Source organism: Oryctolagus cuniculus, chromosome 11, assembly GCF_964237555.1.
Source record: "Oryctolagus cuniculus chromosome 11, mOryCun1.1, whole genome shotgun sequence".
Taxonomy (NCBI): Eukaryota; Metazoa; Chordata; class Mammalia; order Lagomorpha; family Leporidae; genus Oryctolagus; species Oryctolagus cuniculus.
This window is the reverse complement of record NC_091442.1, coordinates 5,113,297-5,133,215: the sequence shown is the minus strand read 5'-3', so window position 1 is coordinate 5,133,215 and position 19,919 is coordinate 5,113,297. Positions and strand designations below refer to the sequence as shown.

At 51.7% G+C, this 19,919-nt stretch overlaps 3 protein-coding genes across 5 annotated transcripts in view; 2 read left to right on the top strand and 1 right to left on the bottom strand.

The window, feature by feature from the left end:
- LOC100348856 (beta-1,3-galactosyl-O-glycosyl-glycoprotein beta-1,6-N-acetylglucosaminyltransferase 7) overlaps nucleotides 1–2,969 on the bottom strand; it is a 31,650-nt gene extending 28,681 nt beyond the window's left edge. Inside the window, exons 1-2 of one of the 2 annotated variants that reach the window (XM_002720885.5) lie at nucleotides 1,567–2,969; nucleotides 748–843 (exon numbers count right to left, since the gene is read on the bottom strand). In XM_002720885.5, the coding sequence (XP_002720931.3) occupies nucleotides 748–843; nucleotides 1,567–2,536 (1,066 nt within the window). In that variant the 5' untranslated portion in view covers nucleotides 2,537–2,969. The remainder of the gene's footprint in view (nucleotides 1–747; nucleotides 844–1,566) is intronic. The other variant, XM_051832678.2, reaches the window with a different exon arrangement.
- The window catches only part of RTF2 (replication termination factor 2), a 33,012-nt gene extending 18,660 nt beyond the window's left edge, over nucleotides 1–14,352 (top strand). The window contains exons 6-9 of one of the 2 annotated variants that reach the window (XM_002720873.5): nucleotides 8,574–8,687; nucleotides 13,026–13,080; nucleotides 13,188–13,283; nucleotides 14,081–14,352. In XM_002720873.5, the coding sequence (XP_002720919.2) occupies nucleotides 8,574–8,687; nucleotides 13,026–13,080; nucleotides 13,188–13,283; nucleotides 14,081–14,256 (441 nt within the window). In that variant the 3' untranslated portion in view covers nucleotides 14,257–14,352. The remainder of the gene's footprint in view (nucleotides 1–8,573; nucleotides 8,688–13,025; nucleotides 13,081–13,187; nucleotides 13,284–14,080) is intronic. The other variant, XM_008274142.4, reaches the window with a different exon arrangement.
- Nucleotides 14,353–16,173: 1,821 nt separating this feature from the next.
- LOC100348601 (protein FAM209) lies at nucleotides 16,174–18,873 on the top strand. Its single transcript, XM_002720884.5, has 2 exons — nucleotides 16,174–17,698; nucleotides 18,533–18,873. The coding sequence occupies exons 1-2, from the start codon at nucleotides 17,450–17,452 to the stop codon at nucleotides 18,788–18,790; spliced, it is 507 nt and encodes a 168-aa protein (XP_002720930.1). The 5' UTR covers nucleotides 16,174–17,449; the 3' UTR covers nucleotides 18,791–18,873.
- Nucleotides 18,874–19,919: the final 1,046 nt, after the last annotated feature.

The following is a 19,919-nucleotide window of genomic DNA, read 5'->3' as shown; positions in this document are numbered from 1 at the left end:
CCGCAAGTCAGACTCTGGGAGAAGAAACCGTCTTAGCCTTGATCGGCTTGACCACGAGGTCTGCCTTTGCCAGAGAGGTCCTGTGACAGAGTCTATGAATTGAACATCATTCATGACTCCAAGAAAACTGATTCCAAACACATAAGATTTTTAGGAGGTGGAAAACACAGGCCTGCCACAGTGAGGCCCATTGTGCCATCTGCTCCCTGTTTCAGAATGTGAAGCCGTCTGCTCTGGGCCAGCGGGTGTAGCAGGCTCTCTGTTCAGGGCACAGCAGAAATATTTCTGGTTTTGTGGACCTGGGCTAAGGGTCTCTGGCCTAGCTCCTCCGTCCTGCCCTTCACTGTCATGAACAGTACACCCAGGGAATGAGTGTGGCTGTGTTGCAGTAAAACTACTGTAAAAGTAAGCAGCCGGCAGCAGTTCCCTGACTGCCCAGAAGTGTGCACCTCTGTCACGCAGTTTGTGTCCCAGCAGAGGGGAGAGGGAGGCAGAGCTCATTCTCGTCAGTGTTTGAGTTTGAATTCCAGGAACAGGTAGAAAAAGGCGGGGAGCCTGTGGGTTTCTATTTAAGATTTATTAGCCTGTATATCTATAACCTGTGTGTTATTCTATATGGAAAAGTTTGATAATTGAATCATTACTAATTCCAGATTTGGTATAAAAACGGCCGTGAGTCTTTACTGTAGTTAAGGCAACAGCTGAATAGTTTATAAAACTTGAAGGGGTCTTTAGTTTGGGTTTTACCTTTGCATCCGTCGTGAACGCTTCCTTCCTCGTTTCTCCATTTAATAGCTCGGATATGTCCTTCCCAGCCAGCACTTGGAGTGGCACCTGGAGCATCTAGGGGAGAAACCAGGAATCAGTGTTCCGTTCCAGCTCTGCCAGTACAGGTTCTGTGCTGTCATTTCCGTTTCCCCTGGATGAGGTAGTCAGTGAGAAAGCCGGAAACGCCATTCTTGATAAAATTTGTAATTTGCTAATTCTGAGAGTAGGTTAGCACTTTCAGGAGCGGGTGGAGTGGACTACACTGGCCATAGAAATGGCTTCAGCTGGCGCCGCAGCTCACTAGGCTAATCCTCCACCTGCGGCACCAGCACCCCGGGTTCTAGTCCCGGTTGGAGCATCGGATTCTGTCCCAGTTGCTCTTCTTCCAATCCAGCTCTCTGCTGTGGCCAGGGGGTGCAGTGGAGGATGGCCCAAGTGCTTGGGCCCTGCACCCCATGGGAGACCAGGAGGAAGCACCTGATTCCTGGCTTTGGATCGGTGCAGTGTGCCGGCCGTAGCGGCCATTTAGGGGGTATACCAATGGAAAAGGAAGACCTTTCTCTCTGTCTCTCTTTCTCACTATCTAACTCTGCCTGTCAAAAAAAAAAAAGCTTCACTTTATATTTATATATATATATATTTTTTAATTTGACAGGTAGAGATATAGACAGTGAGAGAGAGAGAGACAGAGAAAAAGGTCTTCCTTCCGCTGGTTCACTCTGCAAATGGCCACTATGGCCGGCGCTATGCTGATCCAAAGCCAGGAGCCAGGCCCCTGTGCTGGGGGACCGTCCTTACCTGTTAGCCGGTTCAGGGTCTCCCAGTAGTGTTGCTCTGGGCTGTCGATGTCTTTGGACCACTGAAGCAAGTCTTTTGCACGGATGTCAGTCAGTATGAACTCTACAAACCTTCTCGTAAGTGCAAAGTAAGCACTTCCGAAATAAACCGTTAGGTTATGGGGTGGCTCAGCTCTGAACCTTCTGTTTGGAGACACATGGATGTATTCTTCAGGGCTAGATTTGGGGGGACTTGGACTTGTCTTAGATTTAATGTTTGGTGGCTGGGTTGACCCCGGAGTGATATTTTTATCATTCCATTTGCTTCTGAGGTAGTGTATGATTTCTTTGTTGGTTTTGATTGGAAAATCCTGTCCGCAAAGATTAATGACATAGTTCCACTGAAATCTGGAATGGACTAGATCTTTCATACAGTTAATATCTGCCTGTAGTCTTGTGAAGCCAGCATCAGCTGCCTCCTCTCTCTCGGATGAAATAAAAATGTTTTCAAAGCAGTCAGCGAGCGTTTGCACAGCGGCCCTGTGCTTCCCTGGGGCCTTGTCACCAAGGTGGATGCAGTAAACGTTCTGGGGGGCGTACGTCGCCCTGAGCAGCTGCACGAAGGTGGCCAGCTCCCTAGGAACAGTTATAATGTACGCCAGAGAGAACGCGCCCTCTTCTGCAGACAGGGGCCTGGTTATGAAACGCAGCCCGTGGGAGATCCTGGAGCAGTTTCCTGGGCTGCGTAAGTGAGCAAGTATTTCAGATCGATGAGGATTTTTACAGAATTTGGCAATTTGAGGGGCTGTCCTTTTGCCTTCAAATAAAGCTGAACACAGTTCATCTGGGTAAAAACCACATTCTACTACTGCTGGGTAGGTGGGTTCCTCCTCCGGGTCCTCAGGAATTGGATTCCTTAAATAAATAAAAATGAAGACACAGATGACGGTGCACATGACGAGTCCAGACTTTGTGGCTCGAAGCTGGCTCATGTTTAGAGCTTCAAGTGCGTTCTTGTTACCATCGTTTGAAATTTTCCTTTAAACCTCCTGAAAGAACAATGGGTAGAATTCAGGTCATTGTAGCTCCCCTCCCCCACCTTTACTGAGGCATACTAGAGGACATGCATTTAAAATGTCTGATTTGATCAGTTTCATGTACACACCCACAAAAACACCCACAGCCAAGAAACAGGCATTTCCCTCACCCCTCAGGTTTTTCCAACCTCTCCGTCCCCAGCTCTGTGTGATTGCTGATACGCTTGTTTTCACGTTAGGTGAGATAGCGTTTTCTGTACTTTTATATAGATGAAATTACAAAACCATTAACTTACTTGAGAGGCAGTGAGAGAGAGAGAGTGAAGATAGAGGACTCCAAACCGCTGGTTTTATCCCCCAGATGCCTGTTGGGCCTGGGCCTGGGCCTGGGCCTGGGCCTGGCTGAAGCTGGGAGCCAGAGCTCCAGCCAGGTCTCCTAGGTGGGTGGCAGGAACCCGGTTACTGATCAGGTGCTGCTTCTAGAGTCTGCACTGGTTGGAAGCTGGAGTCAGGAAGTGGAACTGGGACCTGCAGTGTGGGATGCAGCGTCCCACACAGCAGCTCAACTGCGGGCCCAGACGCTCGCCTGTTCGCTCTTTTCTGTTGCTGAGGAGTAGTCTGTCCCATGGCTGTGCTCGCTGATTGTTCATCTGTGGTGGACACTGAAGTTGTTAGCAGCTTTCGGCTCTTTCAAAGGTACCATGAAGACTCATGTACAAGTCTTTGTATGAGCGTGGGCTTTTGTTTCTTTGGGGTAAATATTGAAGAGTGAAATGGCTGGCTCACACATTGGTGTATGTTTCACTCCTTAAAAAAGCCACAAATGGTTCTCCATGGTGGTTGTCCCAGTGGTGTGTGTGAGTTCCACTTGCTCTGTGTCCTTGGCAGTACTTGGTCTTCTCACATGTTTTCATTTTAACCATTCTACTAGGTGTCGAGAGAATTACTGTGCATTTTGCATTTCGCTGATGGCCAGTGATGTTGAGCATATTTTCATGGGTTATTGGCATTATCCAGGTAGATTTAAAAAAAAAAAACGCATCAAATATTCATTTTGGATGTAGAATGTGAGTATACAGTAGAGTGGAATAGCTTCCAGGCATTATAAGATTAGACATTTGGTTGACCGGAGGCTTGTGACATCAAGAGACATTGTAGAATATTTTTCAGTAGAATAATTATCAAAGTTGTAGCTGTGATGCTGTTAGCTTTACTTTCTTTACATAGTACTAGACTACATCAGGAATGAGTGCCAGTTACAGTTCTTGGCGTGGGACTGCCTACATTTTGTTTTTGTCCAACATTAAATACTTCCTAGGAGTTGGTTTGAAGCGCATCACTCTCCTTAAAGCCAGCGGCAGGGTTTTTTCTTCACCCTTCCGCAGCCTCCCCCCACGCCCACCAGAGCCCAGTCAGCCAAGCCCAGAAGCCGGCGGTGCGGTTGGTATCGTGTGTGACCACTAGAACATCGTTTTTGAGCTTCTTACTGTGCGATTTAGTTTGTTCTAAAGACTTTATGGGGGGGATGGCAGTACCCCATATATACCGACTCTTTCTATTGAATTCTCTGTTCTGTGTGTTCCTGTTTTGGTTTGGTTTCTTTTAAAAGGCATCTTTAAAGGTGACCTGACAGTACGCTGCTGTATATTCTAGCATGTTACTGTTTCAGGGCACTGTTGGTAGTTTAACCAGCGTAAACTCTTAGTACTGAAAGAGGTTTTCAGAGCTTTACCCTGAAGAGAGACCGAAAGGCAGAGAGTAAGGTGCTCCGGATCGCATTTACCTGTGGGACCTGGCACTCAGCTGCCACGCCAGATGGGCTTTGCCTCAGGCCCCGTGCTGTACTCACAGCTCCAGCACACGTGAGTTGGGTACCTTTGGCCTGTACCAGACCCTTCCTGAGTCCAGTTCTTGACGGTGGGTGGGGTGCAGGATAGGACCTGCTCTGCAGGGATACCAGGCGCCTGTGGGGTGAGTCTCACTCTTGGCCTGGCCCAAGGGCCAGTGTGACCCCGACTGTGTCAGGTGTTCTCTCTCCTTACTGTGTGACGGTCCCGAAGGACACTGTCACCACAGCAGGAGAATTTTGTGTTACATCTGTTGTCTCTGGGCCCAGAATGCTATCCAAACCACTACAGGTTAGCACAGTGTGTTCCTGGGCTAGTGGAGCGCACAGTATTAGCTAGCTTGCAGTGCTGACTTTGAATTCAGAGGCTGTCCAGCTGTCCAGTAAAGCAGACTTCTCTGCTCCCAGCCTGCATCTCCCTCAGTCGTGGGTCAGTCGTTTCAGCCGCTTTGCTGGGAGGAGGAGACTTCAGTGTAGACGCCCCGCTCAGGACAGACACAGCACGTTTAGCATGTTCACTGCCGGCACAGGGTGAGAACTGGGGCCTGGGTGCGACCTTGAGGCTGACTGTGGTATCACTGCCACGTGAGGAGGTAACAGGTGGTGGCATTTGAATTTAAGATCTGGTGGATCCCACACTGCAGAAATATCCCGCTTGTGTTTTCTTTGCCATAGACAGACAGCGGTTACTGTTTCTCAAAGAGAAAGATGCTGCAACATGTGTATTTCAGATACTACTGGTATTCTAGTATTTCTATTTCAGAAAAGCGTATCTTACCTCAAAAATAATCCTGCTCACCCTGTGCTGCTCATGGTCCCTGGGTGATAGTGCAGCACTCACCAGAGGGTACCCCTCGTACTCCAGCTCGGGGATGGGGTCCCGGCAGGGTGGGCCAGCCCGACCAGTGCTCCCGCCGTGCGCCTCCCGCAGTGGCTGTGGCTCCTCACAACATGAGCGAGCTGCTTGGCAGGTTTTGTTGCCTGGCATCCCTGGGGAGTTCCGTCCTTGCCAATTCTGACCTGCACACTGGAGAATGGTGGCTGCTTTTTCGCGTCTGTGTGCCTTCAGCGCCCTCCAGCCTGCAGGGAAAACAAAGCGAGACAACAGAAAACACTCGGCCCACACACCGTTAGGATTCTCAGACTGCCCGATGAAATCCTGGCATTCGTGGGACAGATTCTTGAAATGCTTTAAAAACAGGAGGCAGAATTTAGATATATGACTCTTTAGTTAAAGGGATAAATTCATTTTAAAATCTTATTCCTTTTAAGCAGCACTCAGAAATCCTGGAACTTCAGCGTGACTCCAGAGGGCTTGGTTTCAGGGGAGCTGAGCCCTGCTCTGTCCTCTCTAGTGCCGCCATTGGCCAATGCTGAGCATGGGGCCAGGGCAAGGTCCTGCGTGGCCCCTCAGTCAGCTGCTTCTTCCCCACCTTTGGGTACTTTTGTTAACGTCCTTCCCTTTTGGGTTCTTGCTTGCTGGTACTCTCTCGGGGCTTCTATCGACAGATCTATTAACAGTAGTGAAGGGAAAGGGTTGGGGCACAGCCGCTAGGACATCACTTGGGACGCATCCAGGATCAGAGTGGGCTGGATTGAAATCCCAGCTCCGCTCCCGATTCCGGCTTCCTGCTAATGTATACCCTGGGAGGCAGTGGGTGGTGGTCAAGCAGTCAGATTCCTATACCCCTGTCGGAGACCCGGATTGAGTCCCCAGCTCTTGCTTCAGCCTCTCCTGGCCCTGGCTGTGGCAGGCGTTTGAGGAATGAACCAGCAGATGGAAGATGTCTTTGTCTGTCTCTCCCTCTGTCTCGTTGCTTTTCATTTAAATAAAAAGTTTAAGAGAGTGAAGCCAAGAGACAGCAGTCATCACTATGGAGACTTACCATCTTGTGTATTTCTAGACACCTGCTAGGCTAGACTTTTAGTCAGGTGAGTGCAGGTTTTCTTCACCTGCTCGCAGCCTTGTTATCGGTACAAGCTGCCTTTTTGCAGGACAGATCCTGCTGTTGCTATAGAAAGAGTTCTTAGCTGAGCAGAGACAATCTGTCTCCCTGATCTTCAGGGATTACTGCACTCGTGCCTTCTTTCGGTGGTGAGCTCATGTCTGAATGGCGATGTTGGGATTCCATGAGTTGAGGTCCTGTTTTTATCCGGCAGGAGTCAGGAGGATCCTCTTGTGGATGGGTAGACCGTGCTGCAGCCTGAGAAGACTGCTGCTCTGTGGCAGCACTGGGCCAGCAGGGCCGTGCATACTGCTGATTCAGCCTCTCAGATAGAGCAATGCTGTGCACAACACAGCTGTGTGCAGAACAAGGGCCATGGCCTCTGAAAGTCACATCCAGAGGAAAGAGCCTGCTGCCCTGGCACTGGGAGAAAGGGGGCAGCAGGGCGAGTGAAACAAGTGCCAGACTCCTCACCACCTCTTTTTTTTTTTTTTTTTTTTTTTTTGACAGGCAGAGTGGACAGTGAGAGAGAGAGACAGAGAGAAAGGTCTTCCTTTTGCTGTTGGTTCACCCTCCAATGGCCGCCGCGGCTGGTGCGCTGCGGCCGGCGCACCGCGCTGATGCGAAGGCAGGAGCCAGGTGCTTTTCCTGGTCTCCCATGGGGTGCAGGGCCCGAGCACTTGGGCCATCCTCCACTGCACTCCCGGGCCACAGCAGAGAGCTGGCCTGGAAGAGGGGCAACCAGGACAGAATCCGGCGCCCCAACCGGGACTAGAACCCGGTGTGCCAGCGCCGCTAGGTGGAGGATTAGCCTATTGAGCCGCGGTGCCGGCCCCTCGCCACCTCTTGGTTCTGTGTCCAGGAGGGTCGTTTATACCGGAGCCACAGCTCCAGGCCAACTGTGCCTTCCCTGCCACCTGATTCTTACTTCCTGTCGATTCTGTCTCTTTCCCTCTTCAAGACACACCCTCCTCCCCCAGGATTCTCAGCCCAGATATCCATTCCTCCTGCTGAGCAGTGGACGGTTCTGGGGTGAGAGGGGGTGGCAGTGTCCCTGCATGATCACGGGGCCTCTCTGGGAGGCTTGCAAGTGGACATGCCTCTGTGTGTGCCCAGCGTACACTTCTGCCTCCACGAAACTGTTGGTGGTCTAGAATCTACCTTCATGCTTGAGGATTTTCTAGAGAGACTCGAGGATTTAACACGTGGTTGAACTCCCAGCTAAGGCTGACTGTGTGATGTAGGTAGGATGCCTAACTGTGTGTAAGGGGATGACACAGGCTGCAGAGTCTGAAAACATCCAGGTGAGGTTTCCTTGCTCCTACCCTTGAGGGGCCACACAGCAAACACTTCCCCCAGCAACCAAACACAGCCGCGTGCATGCCATGCCACTGTCGGGGGACACTGGGTCGGTGCCCAGGGTTTTTGCTGAGGGCTGGTGATGTAACCTCTGCTAGCGGGAAAGCAGCCGTTCAGCATAAATCACTTGTTTATACAGGTGGTGTTGGCACCCTGAGCCACACTTATCGGTTAAGAAAAGGCAGGTGGGGCTGGCGCTGTGGCACAGTAGGTTAATCCTCCGCCTGCAGTGCCGGCACCATATGGGTGCCAGTTCTAGTCCCAGCTGCCCCTGTTCCCATCCAGCTCTCTGCTGTGGCTTGGGAAAGCAGTGGAGGATGGCCAAGTGCTTGGGCCCTTGCATCCTCGTGGGAGACCAGGAAGAAGCACCTGGCTCCTGGCTTTGGATTGGCACAGCTCCGGCCATTGCAGCCATTTGGGGAGTGAACCAACAGAAGGAAGACCTTTCTCTCTGTCTCTCCCTCCCACTGTCTGTAACTTTATTACTCAAATAAATAAATAAAAAATAAAAAAAACCTTGCTTTTAAACATTTGAAAATAATAATAAATAAATACAAATTCAATTGGAAACTATTTAAAGAAAAGAAATGGCAGGAACCATCCCCAAATCCAAGTTCGCAGACACCAGCCAAGTATCAGCCTTGCAGGCAGGCACCTTCGAGACAAGACTCTTGGTCCTGTGTGCTAACACTGGTCCACGCACAGAGCCTTCCCAAGCCTGGTTCTGAGCTGAGGGCTGACCAGCCACGGTGCAGACAGAAAGTAACGGGACCAGAGCTTGAGGTGAGTTGTGGGGACTGCGCGGTGACGGAGTCTGTCTTCTCCTGTTTGCCCTCTCCAGTGCGGCACCGCCTTCCAGGAGGATGACATCATTGTGCTCAATGGCACCAAGGAGGACGTGGAAACGCTGAGAGGAAGGATGGAGGAGAGGAGGCTGAGAGCCAAGGTGGGAAAGGTAACTTGGGTCTGCCCGTCCTCCTCCTCTGCCGCAGAGCTGATGCAGCCCCAGAACCAGGCTGCTGGCAGCTGTGGGAGGCTTTGCAGCAGTCACTGGGGTTTGTGTGACCCAGAAGGGCCTGGGTTCCAGAGACGCTCCATGATGGAACGCAACTTCATTGTCAGGGAAGTGGGGTGTGACAACACTGCAGAGGACATGGGGTTGTCAGGAGGGTTATGGTCCACGTTCTAAAAGCACTAGAAGTGTTGCTTAAATGATAAAACATAATGAACAGGCTCAGACCAGTGTTTGAGTAAGAAATCATCCAGGGGCCAGCATTGTAGACCAGTGGATTAGGCTGCCAGTTGCTGTGCCAACAACCTTTATGGGAGTGCCAATTCAAGTCCTGGCTACTCTACTTTTAACGCAACTTCCTACCAATAAAGCCTAGGAGGACAGCAGGTGATGGCTCAAGTCATTGGACCCCTGCTGCCCATGTGGGCTACCTGAGTAGAGTTCCTAGTTCCTGGCTTCAGCAGGCCATTTGGGGAATGAACCAGCAGGTGGAAAAATCACATATGCAACCCCTCCACCCCTCCTCAGTCATTCTTCTTTCAATAAAATCTTTAAAAGAAAAAAATTAATCCAGGGTGCTGTCCAGCAGTAGACTTGAGTCCAGCAGTAGACTTGAAGTACGGCAGTGCTGGTGCTGGTGCTGCAGGTAGCGGCCTACCGTGCTGCGCCACAGCACCAGCCCCGTGGGGCAGTTCCAAAGATGTTAATACAGCATTCCTGAGAAGCACTTAAAAAGTCACGTGGTCACTTAAGGACTGCTGAGGTTAAAAGGCAGGTTTTGAGGGGCCGGCGCTGTGGCACAGTCGGTAAAGCCACCACCTGCAATGCCAGCATTCCATATGGGCGCCAGTTCATGTCCTGGCTGCTCCACTTCTGATCCATTTCCCTGCTAATGACCTGGGAAAGCAGTGGAGGTTGGCCCAAGTCCTTGGGCCCCTGCACCCACTAGGGAGACCTGGAAGAAACTCTTGGCTCCTCGCTTCAGTCTGGTCCAGTCCTGGCTGTTGCGGCCATCTGGGGAGTGAACCGGTGGATGGAAAATCTCTCTCTCTCCCTCTCTCTCTCTAACTCCTTCAAATAAATCATAAAAAAAAAAAAAAAAAAAAAAAAGCAGGTGTAGTTATATGTGTGTGAGTTCTAAGTTGTTTTTCTAAATTACTAAGATTAAGATTATCATTAAGAGAAAAAAAAAAACTAAGAGCAAGTAAAAGCCTTTTTGACAAGGGACAGTTAGCAAATTGGATCCGCTTATTCTTCAATGTTACCATTGAGAAAACAGTTTTTAAAAAGACAAAAAGGAGGGGCCGGCCCTGTGGCGTAGTGGGTAAAGCTGCTGCCTACAGTGCCGGCATCCTATGTGGGCATCAGTTCCAGTCCCGGCTGCTCCACCTCGGATCCAGCTCTGTGCTATGGCCTGAGAAAGCAGTGGAAGATGGCCCAAGCCCTTAGGCCCCTGAACCCGCGTGGGAGGCCCTGAAGAAGCTCCTGGCTCCTGGCTTCAGATCAGTGCAGCTCTGGCTGTTGTGGCCACTGGGAAGTGAACCAGCGGATGGAAGACCTCTCTCTCTCTCTCTCCCTCTCCCTCTCTCTCTCTCTGCCTTTCAAATAACATAAGTCAATCTTTAAAAAAAAAAAAAAAAAAAAAAAAAAAAAAAAACACACACACAAAAGGGAAAAGTTGTTTAAAAGAAAGCTGCTAGAGATTTCCACCCAGTTGCTGACCGTTCCACTTCAGGGAGTCCTCCGTCACAGCCTTGCTGTTCAGAGCCTGCTGGAGCTGACAGGCCCTCCGCAAAGTCCCGGGCTGGGAGCTCCTCCGGAACAGCTCCAGGGACCAGAGTTCTTCCCAAGTTCTTCCTTGCACCGCACACAGGACGCAGCCTTTCCTGCCTGCCTCCACCTCGCTCCAGCTTTCAGATAAACTCAGTGAAAGGAGGGCTTAGAAATAGCAGTGGTCTCTCTCTCTCTCTCTCTCCCCCCCTTCCCCCTCTCTCTCTCGCTCTCTCGCTCTCTCTCTAAGGGCTTAGTATCAGCCTTCACAAATTTGAATCCTTGCAATTCAGGTGTGAAGTGAACATGGTTTTTTTTGTTTTGTTCAAGAAAGGTTGTTTGTTTCTCAATGTTTATTAGAAGGGACTTTCTGAAATTATTTGGTTGTGTATCTCTACCGCCACCTTTTGGATACCTAGGGAAATAACATTTTTAAAGTAGATTGTAGTCTAATTTGTCTTTCTTGCCATTAAATTAGTTATAACACGGCTGTGTGATATTAGCCTAATTAGTTCTTTTTAAGAAAAATTCTTGCTAGGGGTGGGCATTTGGCATGGAAGTTAAGACATCCACATTCCATTTCAGAGTATCATTTCCATCCTTGGCTCTGGCCTCTGGCTCTGCCACCTTCCTGCTATTGTGGCCTGGAAGGGAACAGGCAATGGCTCAAGTAATGGGTTCCTGCCACCCACGTCAGTGACCTGGATTGCATCCTAACCTCCCGACTTCTCCCTGGCCTAGTCCCAGCCGTTGCCAGCACTTCAGAGAGAACCAGCAAATGGGAGCTCATACTTCCTCTCAGATATTTCAAAAAGTTAAAACTTTTTAAATTCTTGGTGACCAAAATAACTATATGAATAACAAAATTCTAGTCCTTAATAATCGAACAATAAGGCCGGCGCCGTGGCTCAATAGGCTAATCCTCCACCTTGCGGCGCCGGCACACCGGGTTCTAGTCCCGGTCGGGGCGCCGGATTCTGTCCCGGTTGCCCCTCTTCCAGGCCAGCTCTCTGCTGTGGCCAGGGAGTGCAGTGGAGGATGGCCCAGGTGCTTGGGCCCTGCACCCCATGGGAGACCAGGAAAAGCACCTGGATTCTGGCTCCTACCATCGGATCAGCGCGGTGCGCCGGCTGCAGCGGCGGCCATTGGAGGGTGAACCAACGGCAAAGGAAGACCTTTCTCTCTCTGTCTCTCTCTCTCACTGTCCACTCTGCCTGTCAAAAAAAAAAAATAATAATCGAACAATAGTAATCCAGAGTTTAGCAGAATTAGCTAAAATGTTTAATATGTTCTATGGGGGGTGGGGGAGGCTGGTGCTGTGGCATAGTGGGTAAAGCTACTGCCTGTAGTGCTGGCATCCCATGTGGACGCTGGTTTGAGTCCCAGCTGCTCCATTTCTGATCCAGCTCTCTGCTATGGCCTGGGGAAGCAGTAGAAGATGGCTCAAGTCCTTGGGCCCCTGCACCCATGTGGGAGACCCGGAAGAAGCTCCTGGCTCCTGGCTTCGGATCAGCACAACTCCTGTTGTTGCAGCCACTTGGGGGGAGTGAACCAGTGGATGGAAAACCTTTCTCTCTCTCTGTCTCTGCCTCTGTAACTCTGCCTTTCAAGTAAATAAATAAGTCTTTAAAAAAATGTTCTATGGTATAAACCTCAAGGCCTGTAGTTTCATTTTCATTTTCTCTCTTTTTTTCTTTCTTTCTTTTGAGAAAGAAGAAAGAGAGACACACCAACAGAGCTCTTCCCTCTGCTGGTTCACTCCCCAAATGCCCGCAGCAGTCAGGGCTGGGCCAGACCAAAGCTAGGAGCCAGAAACAATCCAGGTCTCTCCCATGGGTGGCAGGGACCTACGTACTGGAGCCGTCACCCGCTGTCTCCCAGGGAGTGCATTAGGAATGTGGGTGGAGCTGGGACGCACATCCAGACATTCAAACGTGCGATGTGACATCCCAGTGACCTAACTGCTGTGCCAGATGCCCACCCCGAGGCCTTCCTGTTAAATAAACAAATACCAGAGCAGTCCAGCATCTTTGAAGGAGGGTTGCCAGAATCCGGAATGGGTAAGAGTTAGGCCATGTTTGAGCTGGCTAGACTTCACATGCTCAGCTATGCTTTATGTTACTGTTCCTTTAACTGCTCCATGTATACAGCAGTCGCCGTAACATTCTTATTGAAGTCTTTGTTTAGGATTCTTGATTTTGAAATATAAAAAAATTTAGACAAAAGATATGCGTTTTAAAGAAGAGTTATTAAAGGCAGAGCAACAGAGAAAGATCTTCCACCCTCTGCTTCACTCCCCAAATGGCCGAAATAGCCAGGCCACAACCTACAGCAAAGTTCTAATGTGAGGCAAAGTGGATAACACAGGCAAAGGTTGAGGTTTAGAATGAACCACGGTACCAAAGTCTTCAGAATGAGTACCTGCTTTGGCTGTCAAACAGGACTCTCGGGCCTGGGCGGCCGTAGTGGGGCTAAAACAGGTGCATCCTCCACCGTCCTTTCTTTTTACAGAAAACAAAGAAGCCCAAGGCAGCGGAGTGTGTCTCGAAACCAGGAGCCAGTGAAGGTGAGATGCTAATCAGGCCCTCATTTCAGCCATGTGGGACTCCAAGGCTGTTTCCTAAGCAATTCCTGCTTTTGTGGTGTTTTGTTTTGTTATTGTTTTCTTTATAGAATCCACCAAGACATCAAAAGTTAAGACAGGGAAGCCTGAAGATTCCAGCCTTGATTCTAGAGAGAAGAAAACCAACTCGGCTCCCAGAAGTGCAGGTGGGTCCCACGGAGACACCGAGCACTGGGGAAGCTGGAAGTGCAGCGGTTTTGTGTGGGTGGTGGTGGGTGAGTGAGTGAAGGAGAGAAGTCGGCCTTGGCCTCTGTCCCGTCTGCAAATGGTCTGCTGGGCTCTCCAGCGGGTGACGGGGATGTCCACGCACCCTCGTCGGGGTAGGTCCTGGCAGGACTGCATGGGTCTGGGCGCATGTGCAGTCGTTCAGTTTGCCGTGGAGTAGGTGCTGCCGCCACGCCAGAGAGCACTGGGGTTCCGTGGCCTCCACGGCTCTTCATACCCTCTCCTCTCCGCTTGCCCCTTGGCCGAGAGTCAGTTTCTCCCGAAACTGTCTTTAACTCAGAACATTTTCCTTCATAAAGCGAAAAGCACAGATTGGTTAGGTAAAAGAATGTGGTGTCTTATGTGCTGAGCAGTATCCGCAGAGGTGAGTGAGGGCCCGTCCCAGCCCTGCGTGTCGTGGCCTCAGTTAAGCCACTCACAGAGCTGGCCCGTGCCCTGCGCGTGGTGAGCTGCGGCCAGCAGGGTGTGGGGACAGGAACGGGGCTGGGAGTCGTCTCTGCAGGAGCTGGCAGTGAGGGGAGGGGCTTCGGAGACTGGAGTTGAGAGGTGACGTAGAGAATGCAGGAACCCATGCGTGGCTGTCCCCTAGGCTGTGTTTGCCATGAACTCGTGACGCCCTCACCTTGCTCAGAGGCTGCTGCCCTTCCTCTGGAGGGTGGGCTCTGTGGGGCAATCTCTAGTTCAGCCTGAAGGTTCTGGCTTTGCATTTTTCTGGCAGTGAGTGGGAGCTCGTCCGGAAAAGCTGGGAAGCCTCCGTGTGGAGCCCCAAAGAGGTCCATCGCCAACAGCGACGAATCTGAAACCTACAAGTCGATTTTCACAACCCACAGCTCCGCCAAGCGCTCCAAGGAGGAGTCGGCGCACTGGGTCACCCACACGTCGTACTGCTTCTGAAGCGCACGCCCACGGCTGCTCCCGGTGTCCCGTGGGGTCTCTGCGTGGCTCGTGGTCTCTGTGTGCGCGGTGTTATAAAGTTGTCTTCACCCCCTCCGAGCCCGTGTGGTCACTCTCGCTGCGAGGCGCCTACGGGGTTCTGGGGAGGCTGTGGCTGGCTTGCAGTGACTCAGTGCCCTGTCCACACTGCCCGCAGCTGCACCGGCCCTCTCCGCAGTGGGAGAGTCGGGTCTGTTCTACTTCTGTGCTTGCAGTGTGACGGACTGCAGGTGTCCTGGGGTGGTCGCTTTATTCTGACTCCACTTCTACTGGTTTTTCTGCCTCCAGAGAGGGCGAGTTGCACCCCCTCTGCCTGCTGAGTCTGTTCCTCACAGTAGCCCAGGCGGGGCTTTGAGCCTTGTGGTCTGGCACTTAGGGGGTCTTCCTAGTTTTCCCTTTTGAAGACAGCGAAGATTAGCTTATAGTTGAGCATCTAATGATTTGGCACAAAAATAAAACTCCCTTTTCTCCCGTCTGTTTGGGTTTTTTCCCCCTTCCCTACCACTGATGTTCTAGCAAGAGCCTTGAGCCGGAGCATTGCTGGTGACAGGAGTGGTTCCAGTCACGGGGGCCCCGCCTTCTCTCAGCAGGTCAGAGGGGGACTGCACCTAGAATCGGTGTGTTCTACCCATCACATTGTTTACTGAAACTTCCCATCGGACTAAGGAAGAACTGGGAACCTCCAGGTCGCAGCAGTTTGTCTGCAGGCCCCTTCAGAGGCAGAATTAGAGAGGGAAAGACAGAGCTCTTCCACTCATTGCTGCACTCCCCAGATGGCCGCAACAGCCATGGTTGGGCCAGGCAGAAGTCAGGAGCCTGGTACCCCATCTGGGTCTCCCTCATGGGTGGCAGGGGCCCAGGTACTTGGGCCACCTTCTGCCACTTTCTCAGGCATATTAGCAGGGAGCTGGATTGGAAGTGAGCAGCCAGCACTCAGACCGCCACCCATAGGGATGCCAGCGTCACGGGGAGTCGCTTAACCTGCTGCTGAGTCACACCTGCTCCTGCAGGTTCTTTGTATCAGGAAAGGGCAGTGGGGTGGGGGGACCAGAGGCCAGGGGTGAGCCACTGAAAGGGGGGGCAGTAGGCTGGGATCTCCCCTCGCCCACTTCTAAAACCCTGCTCTGATGTGCACCTGGTTCTTACTTCGAAGTGTTGGGAAGGTTTGGCCCAGGGACATTTGCACATTTTGGTAGAATTATATTAACCTGTGCATTTTTATTGTGGACTTTTCCAGAACAGATTTGATCAGCCCTTTTATTTCCCACAGCAGTTTTCTACACAGCCCATTTTAACCACTTTTTAAGGTTCTTAAACTCTTTTGTTTTTATTGGTTAAAGGTATTTTTTCTCCTAGTCCACTCTATTCTATTAAAACTTAATTCAGTCCTCTCAGATTTTGCTTTTGCCACCATGAGGTGTTTTTATCTTGATGACACTTACTTCTGCCAGTTCCAGTTTGCTGAATTTTCCCCTGCGTCGGTTTTATGTTTGCACTGAGTGTGGCTGTGCTGTTCTTCCAGTGACCCAGCGACAGGGTCCTGTGCATCAGCACCTGAGCGTCTTAAAGCACGCAGCTTCCAGCCGCGGTGAACCCTGCAGGAGCCCCCTCCCCAGCCCTGTCGGAGGAGGAGCATCGCGCACTGGGCGGGGCTCAGGAGGGGCGACCCTGCTGGCTCCTGCAGTGCCCAGCCCTGCATCGTGCCTTGGTCCCCCACAGGCAGGGGCCAAGGGAAGGAGTTGGAGTTAGCTTTGTCTTCAGGGCTCACCTACAGGGCCAGGCGAGCTTGTCTCTTGAGAAACGCTTGCCAAGTGAACACGTCTCTGGAGGCTGCCGAAAGCTTCCTGGCAAGGGTTCAGGTGGGCACTGCCTATTTATTTGTTTATTTGAGTGAAGAGAGGGAGAGACGGCGTCCATCTGCTGGTTTACCCCACAAATGGCTACAACATCCGGGGCTGGGCTAGGCCAAAGCGGAGCCTGGAGCCGCCTCTGGGTCTCCCACATGGTGCAGAGGTCCAGGGACATAGGCCGTTTTCCACTGCTTTCCCAGACACAATATCAGGGAGCTGGATCGGAAGTGGAGCAGCCGGGACTTGAACCAGCCAGTGCCACAGGTGGTGGTTTAACTCACTGTGCCATGACACTGGCCTCAATTTTGTTTAAAGAAATTCAGGCTGTATGAAAATGTGGGGGGCGGGGAAGACTTCTAAATATGCAGTGGTCATCTCTCGATCAAGAGCCATGTGTCCTGATCCAGACATGCGACAGGCATGAGCCTCCAAACCGGGGTCGCGGGGCCTCTGGCACATGGCCAAGGACAGCAGGGCCAGCTGCCTCTCACGTGAACACTCAGAAGCAGCAGCCTCCAGGTGGGAGGAGTCATGGGGTCTGAGTGCCCAGGTGTCAACCCTGCCCCATTTCACCGGCTCAACATGCGAGCTCCACCCACATCCCTCGCCAGAGTCTTGAACACCAAATCTAGGACAGTCCTTTGTTGTCCTCTGGGATGGACACGCCAGAGGGGTCGATGAGGAGTGAGGCTGATGGGAGTGGTGGGAACTGTGGAAAGGTGGCACCAGAAGGGCCATTTCCTGTCCCACTCCAACACAGTGGCCCTGTGCGGCTGTGGGCCCAACACTCCCAGAGCGCGCGTGTTTTCAAAGGAAGCCAGAAATCCGGAGTTTTTAAGTGAGGCTCCCCACAATGTTTAACTGCTGACAAATGGTTATTTTTAGAAGCAATGGCAGCCGAGCGAAACACAGCACCGGCCCCTCGCTTGCACCCGGTGGTTCACTGTCTCCCACTTGAGTCTCGGCTCCACAGGGACACACCGTGCCTCTGCTCGCCACAGTGAACCAAACAGACAGAGGATGCCTCTCCCAGCAGAGCACCAGAGGCAGAAAGAATGTTCTAGCAAGGACCGGACGCCCTCTCCCACACCTGCTGGGAATTTCTCCATTCCCCTTTAAGTGCTGCTCCCAGGATGCACTGGGGGCTCATTATTGCCAGCGCGAAGTCCTCACAATGGCCAGAGCTGCCCTGGCTCAGGGCCTCTGTGACATCACCAAACAGCCCAGCACCAGGCACCCCGTCTCCCAGTTGAGAGGGCAAACCACCCCACCATGAGCAGCTTCCTCCCCCACCTCTGCCCACCATGCGGACGCTGAAATGGTTCCTGTTCTTGCCTTTATGCCTCTCCTGTGGCTATGCCTTCATGTTCTCTTCTCTGAGGGAGAAAGCCAAAGACCCCCAGGGGAAGGTGCCTTGCGGAGGGCACTTCCGGATCAGGCAGAATCTGCCGGAGCACGCCCAAGGCTGGCTTGGGAGCAAATGGCTCTGGCTCTCGTTTGTTGTAGTGCTGTATGTTATACTCAAGTTTCGAGGAGACAGTGAGAAGAACAAGGTAAGCGCGGCGCCACTGAGCTCGCCCACCACACCCGTTCCATCTCCGAAGCCGCAGCAGGTGTCCTGGCCGTGTGGGCAGCACCGGGTTTGCGTGGAAAGTGCCGACCTCGCGGTCTCGGTGGAAGTTAGCGAGTGCACGCCCTGGCCCCCAAGTCCACGGGGGGTGGGACCAACGGACGAGGGTGATTTATGTGTATTGCCTCTCGGTTTTTCCAGCTCCATGAATTTTTAAAGTGGGGGTAGATTCAAGAACTTCAGGTGTGTTTCAGGACACAGCTGAATCATTCACAGGGCAACATCCCCCGACCTCTGGCTTTTAAAATCGCCCCAACACTTGACCAAGTACAGATTTCTGAACTCGTGGGGCATGGTATCAGCATCCCAGCACAGGAGACGGGAGACCTGTGCTGAAGAGCGGCCGCTGCTGGTCCCTAGGGTGACTCAGCAAGTCTCGTTCCAGTTTGTACAACCCAGACCACCTCATAATCCTGTGTCCAGACCGACCAGACAGGGATCGGCTATAAAGGGCCAGATGGTACAGTGTTCAGTTCAGGGAGGGAGGGAGGGGGTGTGTGGTCTCTTAGAGCTACCCAACTCCAGCATTGTAGGGTGAAAGCAGCCATAGATAATATGCAAATAAACAGGTGTGGCTGGGTTCTAATAAAACTTTATTAACCAAGATAGCTGGCAGGCTAGATCTGGCCAGAGTCTGCCAACGCCTGGACTAGAGCAGTGCTGGAGCCATCGTCCCTTAGATGAGCCCCCTGCTCTTGGGACTGCGTGAGAGCCAGCCAGGTGCCCGTGTTACTCACCTGCATCTCTTTCTCAACAGGAGCAGAATCCTAGCCTTCGAGGCTGTACGTTTCGTTCTCCATTGAGGAGAAATCAAAATACTTCCCCCAACAGAGACTATGCGTTCAATACCTTGACTCAGCTCGAGATGGACCTTGTGAAATTTGTGTCCAAAGTGCGGAATCTTAAAGTTGTCATGGCAACTAGCAATAACCTCAAGCTTCAAAGCTTAGAGGCACCCGCTGATCCACAGAACAACATCACGATTTACGAAATATGGGGAGAAGAGGATGAGTGAACAGATTTGTGTGTCAAAGTAGGATAGAAGAACTGAGTGTTGACAAGCAGTATGCAAACTAATAAAACTATTATGAAGAAAAAGTCCTGCAGTGAGACCTTTCTTTTGCCTTTTTTTTTTTAACTAGAAGGGAGAAACGAACATGAGGGAAGTAGCCATAGCAGTTGTTTTTGCCTTTCTCAGGCCCTTGGCGCTGTGAGTGCGGAGTGTGCCCAAAGCTCTGTGGGAGTGCATGTGACATTCCTGTCCTCGGTCCAGTGAGGCTGGGAGGTTTGAGAGGAGGCATAGATGTGACCTTTCTTCTCGGCAGAATCTACGTGTACAAAATATGGAACTGATTTTGACCTTGATGATTCATTACGCCACCCAGGACAGCTTCAGGTAGGAGGGCCATGTTCTCGAATTGTTCGCTTCTGTCACCACCAGTGAGGTTTTATTTAGGCCAGCTCATATACTTGTGCCGACGTTTTCTCCCATCAAGCCAGCAGTTACCTATGTGGTTGGAATAGGGATGCGATTCATGCTCTCTCTGGAGTCTGGGATTCAGATGCGGTAACCAGAGGGCGGTCACTAGAGGATACGCTCTTCATTTATAATCCTTGGGAAATGAATGCTGTGGCAAGTTCGCTGGGCACTTACTGAAGGCTGTTCACCCCCATGCTGACCCCAGCCCATCCTCCCGAAGCTGGGCCAACCGGATGTTTCTACAGATGTTGTGTCCGTGTAGGAGACGCGGTAGCCTTGGGCACCACAGAAGCACCCTTAGTTTTGCTTCTGGACAACTTGTGTGTGCCTGGCATAGAGGCGCTGAATCCACCGCCTCTCTTCCCACCACAGGAAGCTCATTCCCGCCCTCTGCTCCCAGCCCTCGGCACCTGTCCTGGGCAGCTCCGACCTCACAAGGGAGCAGCCCGGCTCTTCCTCTTGTCGAGGTTATAGTCTTTGGAAAATGGCCTTCAGGGGCAGGTATTTGGCTGAGTGGCTGAGACACCACTTGGGAAGTTCACATCCCATCTCAGAGAGCCCAGCCCACAGGGTGAAGCTGGAAGCCTGAACCCAGTCCTACCATGTGGGCATTAGGGGAGTAAACCAGTAAGTGGAAGTCCGTCCTCCCTCCCTCCCTCCCTCC

Excerpts from the sequence above, each read along its gene's own strand:
- LOC100348601 (XM_002720884.5), top strand. The coding sequence starts at position 17,450 with ATGCGGACGCTGAAATGGTTCCTGTTCTTGCCTTTATGCCTCTCCTGT. Across the intron at positions 17,699-18,532 it reads GAGACAGTGAGAAGAACAAG|GAGCAGAATCCTAGCCTTCG; the intron begins GTAAGCGCGGCG and ends CTTTCTCAACAG.